The sequence below is a fragment of the Aspergillus eucalypticola genome (genome assembly GCF_003184535.1).
Source record: "Aspergillus eucalypticola CBS 122712 chromosome Unknown BO83scaffold_28, whole genome shotgun sequence".
Lineage (NCBI taxonomy): Eukaryota > Fungi > Ascomycota > Eurotiomycetes > Eurotiales > Aspergillaceae > Aspergillus > Aspergillus eucalypticola.
Genome location: NW_020290302.1, coordinates 375,834 through 389,123, shown reverse-complemented (window position 1 = coordinate 389,123; position 13,290 = coordinate 375,834). Strand labels below are relative to the sequence as shown.

The 13,290-nt window shown below is 52.2% G+C and overlaps 5 protein-coding genes across 5 annotated transcripts; 3 read left to right on the top strand and 2 right to left on the bottom strand.

Moving 5' to 3' along the window:
* The first annotated feature begins 2,332 nt into the window (after positions 1–2,332).
* rasB (Ras small monomeric GTPase RasB) lies at positions 2,333–3,404 on the top strand. Its single transcript, XM_025526047.1, has 2 exons — positions 2,333–2,556; positions 2,629–3,404. Exons 1-2 carry the CDS (start codon positions 2,479–2,481, stop codon positions 3,274–3,276), a joined length of 726 nt encoding a protein of 241 aa, XP_025384401.1. The 5' UTR covers positions 2,333–2,478; the 3' UTR covers positions 3,277–3,404.
* Positions 3,390–4,226, bottom strand: BO83DRAFT_124198 (uncharacterized protein). Its single transcript, XM_025526046.1, has one exon. The coding sequence runs from the start codon at positions 3,950–3,952 to the stop codon at positions 3,533–3,535; it is 420 nt and encodes a 139-aa protein (XP_025384400.1). The 5' UTR covers positions 3,953–4,226; the 3' UTR covers positions 3,390–3,532.
* A 718-nt stretch (positions 4,227–4,944) lies between these two features.
* BO83DRAFT_420121 (putative acyl-CoA synthetase) lies at positions 4,945–7,925 on the top strand. Its single transcript, XM_025534919.1, has 4 exons — positions 4,945–5,866; positions 5,932–6,327; positions 6,387–7,265; positions 7,337–7,925. Exons 1-4 carry the CDS (start codon positions 5,350–5,352, stop codon positions 7,753–7,755), a joined length of 2,211 nt encoding a protein of 736 aa, XP_025384399.1. The 5' UTR covers positions 4,945–5,349; the 3' UTR covers positions 7,756–7,925.
* A 146-nt stretch (positions 7,926–8,071) lies between these two features.
* BO83DRAFT_420120 (putative GPI anchored protein) lies at positions 8,072–9,834 on the bottom strand. The gene is made up of 3 exons (XM_025534918.1): positions 9,403–9,834; positions 9,253–9,335; positions 8,072–9,181 (listed from the first exon to the last, which is right to left on the bottom strand). The coding sequence occupies exons 1-3, from the start codon at positions 9,577–9,579 to the stop codon at positions 8,377–8,379; spliced, it is 1,065 nt and encodes a 354-aa protein (XP_025384398.1). The 5' UTR covers positions 9,580–9,834; the 3' UTR covers positions 8,072–8,376.
* Positions 9,835–11,122: 1,288 nt separating this feature from the next.
* Positions 11,123–13,240, top strand: BO83DRAFT_440447 (serine hydroxymethyltransferase). Its single transcript, XM_025536259.1, has 5 exons — positions 11,123–11,413; positions 11,520–11,576; positions 11,630–11,723; positions 11,779–11,916; positions 11,969–13,240. The coding sequence occupies exons 1-5, from the start codon at positions 11,243–11,245 to the stop codon at positions 13,111–13,113; spliced, it is 1,605 nt and encodes a 534-aa protein (XP_025384397.1). The 5' UTR covers positions 11,123–11,242; the 3' UTR covers positions 13,114–13,240.
* The last annotated feature ends 50 nt before the right edge of the window (positions 13,241–13,290 follow it).

Sequence of the window (13,290 nt, the reverse complement as noted above, 5' to 3'; positions counted from 1 at the left end):
GCCAGCCTTGAACTTAGTGTTTCCATGCACCCACATCGTGTCTACCCGAAACCATCTCAAGACTGAACCTCAAATTGAATGCAACTCCTTGTCCTGTAAGCAGCGGACAAAACAACCCAGGTGGGACAGGGACCGATTCATGATGTAAAGCACGAGGCGTCGCAGGCAGCAAGCTCTAAGCTGCTCGTTCGTTTGGAAGGTTCTGTAGATAGACAAGTGCAATAGGTAGTTCGTTCCTATGCAATTCTAAAGATTCCTTCCTAAACATATACCCATGTCAGACAGTATGGTCTAGATTCTAGGTTGATCTCGGTTCACTGTATGGTTGTCGGGTTCAAAATGGTTCGTTCCTAGTGTGCGTGATCGGTAACAACAGCATGATCAGAACAGCGAAGGTTGGGTCAACTCCTGCATTCCCCAATTTACTCGGTAGAGTGTAATCTATATGAGAACCTTCGATTCTACGTCAAAACGAGAACAGAAGAGAGAGAGAGAGAGAGAGAGAGAGAAACAAAAAAAAAAAAAAAAAAAAGAAAAAAGAAAGAGAGAGAGAGAGAGAGAGAAGAGGAGGGGTTGTTGTTACCTGAAAGTAGCGGATACCCACCGGGAGACTTCCATACCGGGCAAAATGACCGTATCATACCGTACGTACCCTCCCACTTGTTTCCACAACCCCCCGTGGGTCTTGGGTTGCAGCATTGTCCAGCTCCAGATCGCTACCTTCTTACTTACCTTCAGTAGTATGGGAGTTGATTTGGCCACTCACTCATTCATTCAACTTAATGACCTGACGGATTTGACTGCCTCCTGCCTTAGAACTGTCATCCTGTGACCTTTTTTTGACTCTTTCGTCTCATCCACTTCTTTCCTATCTCCTCCTTCGGTCGGTTTCTACTTGACTTTACTTTACCTGACTTACTTCCACCCCCTCCTCCTCCTACTGCAACTTCCTCCCTTCTCTGTTCTTCTCACTCCATGCATCATTGTTGCCTCTGCTTTCTCTCTCCCATCATCACCTTACGATCTTTTCGATTCAATCCCAACTCCAATTGTGTCTCGTCCGGTTAGATTGATTCTAGTAAATCATTGGTTCCGATATAGCCCATCCATTGATTGATTTTCTACTACTACTAATACTACTACTACTACTACTACTACTACTACTACTACTACTACTACTACTACTACTACTACTACTACTACTACTTACCTCTTGTAATTAAACCGCGGCTGTTGGTCTCCAGCAGGGATCATCGTCTCCGCTACTTCATTATCTATCATCCCTCTATCCTAGTCATCCTTTTTTTCGCCCTTTCTTTTCTTTTTATTTAATTTTCTATTTTATTTTATTCTTCCTCATTTTAATTTTCCCTTTTACCCTCTCCATACCATCCCCTCATCATCCTTCTAGTATTTCTTTCTGTACTTCTTGGAATCCTTCCCATCCTCTGCTCTCTCACTTTTCCTCTCTCCCTCTTTCTTTTCCATTTTCCTCGATTCCTCCTCTCCCGGGTACACCTCTCATTCTTCGGGACCTTAACTTGGAACCATTCCCAAAACAACAACAACAATTGGGGGTTGCCCCTCTTCCGTCGAATCTTTTCCGGCCAAGCCTCTTTGGACCTCCTCCTCCCTTTAGGTCCTGCGCCTCTTCCCCTCCTCCCCCTCCACCCTCGTCAAAACTCAGCATCCCCCCGAAAAAGAAGTCACCTTTTGCAGCCTGCGGATACTTTCTCAGTACATCCGCTGCTGGCGATCATTGTCTGCGTCTCGCCCCTCACGTGGCAGAATTACCTTAAGGCAAACCTTCCTGTGTGTCTCGAAGCTCGGGCGAGCCCGTTCATCTCATTTTCTTACGTTCACGCGGAGTTCCGGGCCAGCTCACTAATTGAACTCCGCCCGCTTGTGCCATTTTGCAGCTGTGGGTGGCCGCTTATTTGAGAGTCCTTGAGCCAAATCAAGAGGTTCTCCTTCACCACATTCTCTTCCAATCTTTGGTTGCTTTCCCCCTCCATTGCTTTGAAGGTCGCAGTAACGAGAATTCGGCGACTTCTTCATCGCTCTTCGTTCACACCTTTCTCCCTCATTCTTTTTCTCCCCTAATTTCCACCCTCTTTCCAGAGCGTTTTAGGTACGTATTTTCCCCTCCCTTACCCCCTCCTCTGGCTGCTCCCTGTCGCTTCCGGTGTGGACTGGTGAGCTTGGACTGGGGTTTCAAAGGCAATGGATTCCGGTGGCTAACCGCACTACTCAAATAGCCGTCCTCCTTAGGACCCAGGCGTTTCGCGAATCGAAACGCTCCGTTCCCGCGTCCGTGCTCACCGTGGAGCCTTCATAGATCTCTTTGCTTTTCTTTTCTTTCCCTCTCTTCCTCTTTTCACTCCTGTGGTCTTTACCCACCCCCGGTTGTTCCCCAGTGACACACCCAATTATCTCTCAACCTATCACCCTACCATTCTGGTAGAATAATCATTCACCATGTCGGGGAAAATGACATTGTACAAATTGGTGGTGCTAGGGGATGGTGGTGTCGGAAAGACAGCCCTCACAATTCAGGTTAGCCCTTCGCGTACCCGCCCGCACTGGTGTCCCGACAACTGATCTTTGGACCTTGGTCTTTCCCAACAGCTTTGTCTAAACCATTTCGTTGAAACCTACGATCCGACCATCGAAGACTCGTATCGTAAACAAGTCGTGATTGATCAACAGTCGTGCATGTTGGAAGTACTGGACACAGCAGGTCAGGAGGAATATACTGCGCTGAGAGACCAATGGATCCGTGACGGCGAAGGGTTCGTCCTCGTTTACAGCATCACCTCGAGAGCGTCGTTCTCCCGCATACAGAAGTTTTACAATCAGATCAAGATGGTCAAGGAATCGGCCAACTCCGGATCGCCCTCGGGGGCCAGTTATCTGGGATCCCCGATTCACACGCCTTCGGGCCCCCCGCTTCCGGTGCCGGTCATGTTGGTTGGTAACAAAAGCGACAAGGCCGTTGAGCGCGCCGTTTCGGCTCAGGAGGGACAGGCGCTCGCCAAGGATCTTGGTTGCGAATTCGTCGAGGCTTCCGCAAAGAACTGCATTAATGTGGAGAAGGCCTTTTATGACGTGGTCCGCATGTTGCGACAGCAGCGTCAGCAACAGCAAGGGCGATCTCAGGATAGACGAACGACCGGTTTGGGTGCTGGGCGTGATCCTGGTCCCGAATATCCCAGATCGTTCCGGCCCGACCGTACAGGAAGCCATCGCCGCCCCTTCAAGTGCACGATTCTGTGAATAGTTGGCTCCGCACGGCCCGTTCAGCTGGCTGATTGATTCCCTTCCCAGCTCCTAGATGCTGGCCCTGCTGTTTCTGCTGCTGCAAGGATCACACACCTATATTTCTCGATCAGTCAGTGATCTGATATTCTTTTCGCATTTCTATCTCTTTTTTCCCTCTCCCCAACTTACGTCTGCCCCTGGCCTCTCTATCTCATACTTCTCTTATATGACCTCGTGGAGGTTCGGACCAGGGGCGGCATCTTCCCCATGTTCATACCGGTTGGTCGACAATGCGCCGTCCAGCAAAATCTTTACGCAACGTACAACTTTCGACCTGTTTCTTGTTTCGTTGACGCTCGTCCTCTCGGTCCCCAATCCTCGCAGGTGCCCAATCCGAACAGATGCGAGAGCGGGTCAGCGATTGTGCTTGATGCATGAACCATGCTTGTCTATTAATAGTATTATATGTGCCCGGGGGCTGGATTTTCTTTCGCGTCCATGGCAGGGTGTTTCGGCTACAATGGGGGATCTTATGTTTCAAAGGACAGGGGATTCCGGAGCTGCTGGGACCATAGAACGATGCGCAATTTCTGTTCTTGTTTGTTAATTTTTTCTTTTTTTTTTTTTTTTTTTTTTTTTTTGGGTTATTTCGTTTTCTTCTTGGCTTTGGTTGTCCGGCGCCCGTCGGCATAGCGCCCAACCTTCCGCATATATGAATAGCGCATGAAGGGCCAGGAGGCAAGAGGGGCAGCTGGTCGAGGCAATGGAGAGCGATGAGTCGGAGGAAGCGATGAGGGGCGGCGGTAGATGATGGAACGACTTGTGCGGTAGAGCGAGGATGGCAGTCGACCGTTTAGCAGGCATTGCGATATGATACCCTACGGCTGAGCTTTTGAGTTGTGAAATTTCGATGCATTCGCATTACCACAAAAGAATCACAAAGATGTTTAAAAAAAGAAAGATGGATCCCTTCGATAACCTAATATACTATTCTATTTCCGTCACCGGTTGATGTTGAGGGTGGGTTCCGTATATGGGGAGAGACCCAAATAGTTACTAATGAGTTATACTAGTCCTGTGATTATGCTAGTATCTTGACATTTGTAGGTTGAGCAATTGGTAATCGAATACCTATACTAAAGGTAGTAGTATACATAGGTATCAGCTGAAAGCTAGCTGAAACCAGCTGACCAGTGAGGATGTTCCAATGAAGGCATCGGATGAATTTCTTTTTCCTGAATACGAACTGTCCCATGAGGTAATGCTACTGTAACTAAGATTGTAATAGCTCGGTTATCGCGTCTGATACTAACTACTGTCTGCATGAGGTCTCATTCTTGAGGCTGTCTAACTCAACTGGTCACTAGTCAACATTGGAGTAGTAGGTTCTGTACTACCAGTGGATAAAGTCTCTTCGTTCATGATTTTCGCCCATTTCTGGTAGATACTAGTAGATAACTAGTAGATACTCCAACTGTACTGTACAATTGTTTTCGCTTTCCCAAGGAATTGATTCGGATCTGCTGCAGTAGCACATGTTGAGAAAGTGTCTCCATAAAGCGGAGAAAGATGGTGTGGGTCTCTGGGAAAGGGAGATTGACCACTTGCTTAACCTCCCTTCACTGTCATCCCCACCTTTTGGTTCTGCTTCCCCCTCATCTTCTCTCTCTTCTTGTCTTGTCTCCTCCCTCTCCTCCTTCTCATCCTCGGTGATCGACAACACATCCCCCTCGGCTGTCACCGGAGGCTTATGTCGGTCCATGTTGTCTCGGTGCGGTCGCGCCGCCGCGAACGCCACTCTGGATTGAAAGACAAACCAACCATGTTAAAAGTGTTCCCTTCCCCTCCGTGACCACTTCGGCGGTGCATCGCCCTAGTACAGACCAACACATCCCCGAGCCTGCACGTTAAACGCCGGTGTCCATGCTAACCCCCTTAGACTCACGGCACACCAGCGCGGTTCCGGATAGCATGTCCAATTCTTGACCCATCCCGCGCGGAATGTGACAGGGACTAAACTGCTCACTATCTGCAAGAGGACCCTCATCCTCCCACCAGAACTGACACCGCTCCCTATTCATATTGGCCATGTTGGCGTGTGTTGCTGCCAGTCCATTTCTTGTCTCTTCCATCGGCTTTGCATCCGTTAGTATTGGTTTCGGTCCTATCTCTTCGACGCTTTCGAAGAGAGGCCCCTCCCTTTTCCAGCATCGTTCTCGATCCACGATGTCCCCCCACCCGCAACAGTTGGTACACAACATCTCCCTGCGCGACCCAGAAGGCTTCTGGTCTCGCCAGGCCGAACAACTGTACTGGCATAAACGGCCATCGCGTGCCATCAATCAGCAAACGAAAACAACTCCCAGTGGCTCCAGTCATTCTCACTGGAGCTGGTTCCCGGACGGAGAGATCTCGACCACCTACAACTGTGTCGATCGGCATGTCCATTCGGGAAATGGAGATAATATTGCTATCATCTGGGAGTCCCCGGTGACGGGGACGAAGGAGAAATATACATACAAACAGCTATTGGACGAAGTCGAAGTTCTAGCAGGCGTGCTCAGGGAAGAGGGTGTGCGAAAGGGCGACGTCGTCATTATCTACAGTAAGACTCAATTCTGAAGCACCCTCGATCAAGATAAATAAACACCAGAATCTAACGATCGGCAGTGCCTATGATTCCTGCGGCACTCATTGCTGCTTTGGCGATCGCACGCTTAGGTGCTATTCATGCCGCAGTCTTTGGCGGTTTTGCAGCCAAGTCGCTCGCACAACGCATCGAAGCGGCCAAGCCACGCGTCGTCATGACGACGTCGTGCGGTATCGAAGGGTCGAAAGGTCCTATCTCCTACCGACCGTTGGTTGAGGGTGCTATCGAGCTGAGTCGATTCAAGCCAGAGAAAGTGATCGTGTGGCAGAGGGATCAGCTGCGATGGAACAACCCCGATAAGTTAGGTGGACAACGTAACTGGCAACGACTGGTAAAAAGCGCACGCATGCGTGGCATCAGGGCCGAGCCGGTACCCGTGAAGAGCACAGATGGACTATATATCATCTATACTAGTGGTACGACCCCGATCTTCAGTGAGGCCTTTGGGTAAAACTGACTCGAGGACCAATTCCAGGCACCACGGGCTCGCCCAAAGGCGTGTTTCGCGAGGCCGGTGGGCATGCAGTGGGACTCCAGCTGTCAATGAAACACCTATTCGATATACAAGGCCCAGGAGACGTCATCTTCTGCGCCTCTGACATTGGATGGGTGGTTGGTCATTCATACATCTTGTATGGGCCACTCTTGGTTGGAGCGACGACGATCCTTTTCGAAGGAAAACCGGTGGGAACGCCGGACGCGGGCACCTTCTGGCGGATTATCGAAGAGCATAAGGCCCATGTGTTGTTCACGGCACCCACAGCCATGCGGGCCATCCGCAAGGATGATCCCAACAATCGCCGCTTTGAAGAGGTGGCCCAGCGAGGCGGTCTCAAACACTTTCGCGCACTGTTTCTTGCGGGAGAAAGGAGTGAACCCAGCATTGTCCAAGCCTACCAAGGACTTCTGAGCCAATACGCTGCTCCCGGTGCAATGGTGGTGGACAATTGGTGGTCGTCAGAGTCAGGGTCTCCCATATCTGGCTTGGCACTAAGAAGCGCTGCGGCAATGGAGCCGTCCTCGTGCCATACTGATGCAGTGAAACCATTGGCCATTCGACCAGGATCTGCAGGTCTGCCCATGCCTGGATTTGACGTGCGCGTAGTCAATGACGAGGGAAACCCGTTGCCTCCGGGCACGATGGGAAATATTGTCCTGGGCATTCCACTGGCACCCACCGCATTTACGCAACTCTTCAACGACGACGATCGATTTTACCGGAGTTATCTACGTAGATTCAAGGGACAATGGCTCGACACCGGGGACGCAGGGATGATCGATAAAGACGGATATATACATATCATGGCGCGATCCGACGACATCATCAACGTCGCGGCGCATCGCTTCAGTACGGGTAAGTCTCGACGTCGCATCACTGAATCTATGTAGGGAGAGTAGATACAGGCTAACACTTCTGTGTGAAAGGCGCCATCGAGCAAGCAATCCTCTCGCACCCGCAAATCGGCGAAGCCAGCGTGGTTGGCCTCCCGGACCCGCTGAAGGGCCACCTCCCGTTCGCGTTCATTCAGCCACGGACCGCGACCGGGCCCATCCCCGCGAAACCTGCAGCGGAATTGTTCCACGAGGTGAACGGGCTGGTGCGCGACCAGATCGGGGCAATCGCGTCCCTGGGAGGCATGATTCAGGGCCGGGGAATGATCCCGAAGACGCGCAGTGGGAAGACGCTACGCCGGGTGCTGCGGGAGCTGGTTGAGCATGCAGTGCGCGGGGAGTACGAGGCGCCGGTGAATGTGCCGCCGACGGTGGAAGATGCCGAGGTTGTGGATGAGGCACGACGACGGGTGCGGGAGTACTTTGAGCGGCAGGAACGGGCGAAGCTGTAATCACTTGTTGGATGACATTGGATACGTATAAAGCTGTACGGGTGACATTTTTTGATATATATGACTGTGCCTGTCGAGTTGGATGCCGGGTGTGTGAAGCTTCTACCATGGATTCGATTGTATTCGTCAATGCACGGTCGAGATTTATGTATCTATTGAATGGATATACGCAAATATTATATGTGAACATATGTATGTATGTATCTGTATCTGAATTGCTTCAGAGACGTAACTTAAAACATTGAAGTTATAGACAACAGAAAATCGAGGACATGAACAACCGGAAGCCAAGCGATGCGAAGCCGTAAATGAATATAAGTAAAAGAAGAGAAAAAAAAAAACCATAGACGTCAGAAGATTCCAATAAGGTATAAAGCACACAATAAGTTATTTGTCAGTCGAGTCGTAAAAGAAAAAAAAGGTAAAAAGTATCGACACAAACAAAGGAAACCACCCATCCGATCATTTACCTCCACTGATTCGCTAGTATCCAGTAGATTCTCGCATGGTATAGATAGAAGTCCCGAAAGTCAAAAGGACCTTCTATATGCCTCTATAGATCTGATTCCATTCACACACACACACACACTCACACTCACTCACTCACTCAAGTCAACTCATTTACAGAAGGAAGGCGACGAGAGCGAAGACGGAGGCCAATCCGGCACCAGCACCGGCCGCGGCGCGGGTAGCGGCGCCAGTGAAGACAGGGGCGGAGGGAGTGGTGGCAGAGCCAGAGCCAGTGCCAGCGGCGGAGACACCCTCGGGGGAGGTAGCAGAGGAGCCGGAGCTGGAGCCGGAGCTGGAAGAGCTAGCAGGGGCGGGGCTAGAGGCAGCGGGGGTGGCGCTGGAGGAAGCAACGAGCTTGGAGGAGGCGGGCTTGCTGCTAGGGATCAGAGGGCGAGAAGAGGGGTGGAAACCACTAGGGGTGGGGACCGGGGTGTAAGAGACGACCGGGGTGGTGGCGCCGATTCCAATGGCACCGGCTCCGCTGGGACCAGCGGAAGCGCCGGGAGAACCAGCTCCGGAACCAGCGGCAGCACCGCTGGGTGAGGAGCCGGAGCCGGAGCCAGAGGCGGCCTCACTGGGGGAGGCACCGGTACCGACAGCAGCGGCGCCGCTGGGGGAGGAGCCAGAGCCAGAGCCCGAGGCACCCTCGCTGGGGGAAGCACCAGATCCAGAGCCGGATCCAGAGGCGGCCCCACTGGGGGAGGCACCGGTACCGACAGCAGCGGCGCCGCTGGGGGAAGAGCCGGAGCCAGAGCCAGCGGCGGCACCGCTAGGGGAGGCACCAGAGCCGGAGCCCGAGGCACCCTCGCTGGGGGAAGCGCCAGAGCCAGAGCCAGGAGCCTCACTGGGGGAGGCACCGGTACCGACAGCAGCGGCACCTTCGGGGATGGAGGTGGCAGGGACGGCAGTAGCGGAGCTGTTGATATCAAATCAGTCAGTTTGAGGTTATTCGGATAGTGATCTTCGCGGATGGAGCCGAGAACATACCACTTGTCACAGTGGGTCACAGTCGAGGTAACCAAGGGAGTGGAGTAGGTGTAGGGGGTGCCGGAGATGGTGACGGTGGTAGGCTATATCGAATGAAGTCAGTTGATGCTGATTGAGGCGGAAAATTCAGGGAGAGTGAAAATGTCGTACCTGAGCAGCAACCGGGGTAGTCTGGGCACCCGAGCCAGAACCGGCACCAGGACCAGTGGCCAGAGAAGTGGCCTTAGGGCAAACGGTGGTGTACTCGGTGACATAGACGGTCTTGTACTCGGTAGCAATGGCACCGGCAGCCAGGGAGGCAACGACAGCAGCGGAAGCGACACGCATTTTGATGGATGTGGGTGGAATTGAAGGTGCTTTGTTTGGATTTTTGTGTAGAGATTGGATCTATAGATGACGTCGAAGGACTGACGGAGAGATAGGATCTCTTTTCTCGTTTGTAAAGACTGTAGTCTTGGGAGTGATTGACTGTGTTCGTGAAAAAGAATGTACTCGGTTGAAGAACCGGAAGAGCTGAAACAGCGAGTGAGTGGAGGGAAGAAAAGAGTGAACGAGAGAGAGAAAGAGAGAGAGAAAAGGAGGCGAACCAGCGGGCCGATCCCGATATTAATATAAATAACATTACAGAGTAAAAGGAAGGAGCGAAGAGGGGGCAGCCACCATCGCTCCTTCCAGTCTAGTGCTGTCCGTCCACAGTCGGGCCATTACCAACAATACACATACAGTGAATTAGTGCCTTCTATTATTTCTCCTATCTTCTACCTTTTCTCCGGGGTATTCTTTCCCCTAGTGACCATACCGTTACCACCTGGAAGTTCCCCACGTTCAATTTCGGGCTGCAGGAACCCAGCGGGCAACTGACAATGGTGAAACATCACCAATTAATGAGTGCTTCACTGCCTTTCTCTCAGGGTCTGGATGCTGTTGGCATCATAATTCGATCTGTTAGTTTTGCTTGGGTCTGTCTTGTTCTGTATTTCCCCCTTCACCGTCTTTCTTTTTGTGGCTACCATTGTCTTTGGGTCAGGAACCGGGTGTTGTTCACTAAGGTTTAATGACTCCTGAGAATCATTGCCCCCTTCAGTCATAAGTCCATATCCCGTTTCTATTCATAAGTCGCCAAATCTCAGGATCATCCTGCTCGACAGTGCTAGAGTTTGCAGCTGAAGGTCAATGTGGGAGCCTCGCTACGAGGAAACGGAGTACTTAGTAGAACGGAGTATAGTTTAAGTGGATAAACAGTTCTAGATCGTGATCATCGATGTTTTTCTTGACAACTTGCATTCATTAGTTTGGAAGTAGTCCCTAACTATCACATAAACTATACACGGTCTATCATAACCACTATAGATATTATAAAATTAAAAGAAAAAAAAAAGAACACTTCATCCCATGTCCCAACCATCTCTTATCACCTATCAGCCATGTATAGCTGTGGATCACATCATTTCAGAAGACACACACAAACACGATTCCAATCGGATGGTTCAAATTGTCCCTAATGGATGGTGAGAGCGGGGACATGTCAGCATCGCCCGGGTTAGCCTGATCGAGACCAGACCATCCACGAGAACTGCCAAGCGTAAACGCCCTTCTTCATCTTGGATTTAGTTGTGTGATGAAGAAAGGAAAAAAGAAAAGAAGAAGAAGAGAAGAGGGAGAAAAACACACAAACAAAATGAAAGGAGGGAAGCGAGGATTCCCGCAAGCGAGCTCGGAACCGGATTATCTACTACTCCCGAGCGCACGGGTCCCTCGGAGATGCTAAACCAGATTGGGGCTAGAGTCAGGTGCTTCCCGCGGGCAACTGGCGGCCAGTCGGGCAAGCTCGTTATCAGCGCCGGAGAGCTGATACCATCACCGCGCATTCCTTGCGTCTTCGTCCGCTGGGTCCCTCGTTCCCTCCTCTTCTTTTCTTCTTTTATCTTCTCCATTGCCTCCTCTTCCCCTCTCTCAACCTGATCCCGTTGTACATCACACATTCTGCATCATGTTGAGTCGCTGTGGACGTCAGGCCTCGCGCCTGATCCCGCGCACGGCAAGCTCCGCTATTCGGTCAACTGCCATCCCTCTCCAGCTTCGTCCTGCGGTGGTTGCTCCTTTGCGCCTGCCGGGACAAGGCCGCAGCGTGTCCTCCTCGACTCGTGAAGGACAGCAGACTGTATGTGTTCCCATTGTGCGGAATTCATGCAATGCAGCAGCTTCCGGGTTGCCTGATGTCATTCCATATCTTTATCGTACCATACCCGCTAACTACCCGTCTCCAGCTGCTCTCCGCACCCCTAGAGGAGTCCGACCCCGCCATCTATGACATTCTCCAGAAGGTAGAAATGCCTTCTTCAAGTGCAATTGGTATATCCACTCACCCCAGGAATAGGAGAAAAAACGTCAGCAACATTTCATCAACCTCATCCCCTCCGAGAACTTCACATCACAAGCTGTCCTCGATGCGCTGGGCAGTGTCATGCAAAGTCAGTCAAATCCATCATTCGATCCTGGGAGCAGCAAAAGCTGACGCGGCAACAGATAAATACTCGGAGGGATACCCCGGCGCCAGATACTATGGTGGAAACGAACACATTGACGCCTCTGAACGGCTATGCCAGCAGCGTGCGCTCGAGACCTTTGGCCTTAACCCCGAAGAATGGGGTGTGAACGTGCAACGTGAGACTTCTATAGTGACATTGGCGTGCGACAACTATACTGACCAGCACAGCGCTGTCCGGCTCGCCCGCTAACCTTTACGCCATTTCCGCCATCCTCAACACCCACGACCGCTTGATGGGCCTGGACCTGCCCCATGGCGGTCACTTGTCCCACGGCTACCAGACCCCCACCAAGAAGATTTCGTTCATTTCGAAGTACTTCGAAACGCTGCCCTACCGGCTAGATGAGTCTACCGGTCTCATTGACTACGACGCCCTGGAGAAGCAGGCGCTTCTCTACCGCCCCAAGCTCATCATCGCCGGTACCTCGGCCTACAGCCGCTTGATTGACTACCCTCGCATGCGCCAGATCGCAGACGCCGCCGGCGCATACTTGCTGAGCGACATGGCCCACATCTCCGGTCTCGTGGCTGCGGACGTCCTCCCGTCGCCCTTCGCCCACTCAGATGTGGTGACTACCACGACCCACAAGTCGCTGCGGGGTCCCCGCGGCGCGATGATCTTCTTCCGCAAGGGTGTCCGCCGGACGGACAAGAAGGGCAACCCGGAGATGTATGACCTGGAGGGCCCGATCAACGCGTCCGTGTTCCCAGGTCACCAGGGTGGCCCCCACAACCACACTATCACCGCCTTGGCTGTGGCGCTGAAGCAGGCGCAGTCGCCTGAGTTCAAGACCTACCAGCAGACAGTGCTGGCCAATGCGAAGGCCCTGGCAGACCGTCTTGGCAGCCCGCTTAGCAACGGAGGTCTGGGATACAACATCGTTTCTGGCGGCACCGACAACCACCTGGTGTTGGTGGACCTGAAGAACCGCGGGGTGGACGGCGCGCGCGTCGAGCGGGTGCTGGAGCTGTGCGGTGTGGCCAGCAACAAGAACACGGTGCCAGGTGACAAGTCGGCTCTGAAGCCCGGTGGTCTACGTCTGGGCACGCCGGCCATGACGACCCGAGGCTTCCAGCCGGAGGACTTCCGCCGCGTCGCAGACATTGTGGACCGGGCGGTGATCATCACACAGAAGCTGGACAAGGCAGCCAAGGAGAGCGCGGCTGCAAAGGGTGTGAAGAACCCGAACACCGTCAAGGCTTTCTTGGAATATGTGCGCGAGGGCGAGGAGATTCCGGAGATTGTGCTCCTGCGGCAGGAGGTGGAGGACTGGGCGGGAACATTTAGTCTACCTTGGGCTAAGGATGAGTAGGAGAGGTGGGGGAAATGATCACGGTTATGTTTAATTTACGAATGCATGTCTGTACAGTGAAATCAAAATGTTCAACACATCAATAACAGGGGTCTTTTACTAAGTAAGAGGGAGTAATGGAATTCGGAGAGAGTCGGGGAAGAAGGGAAACCCGTGCGGAGACAAAAGCAAGACGGG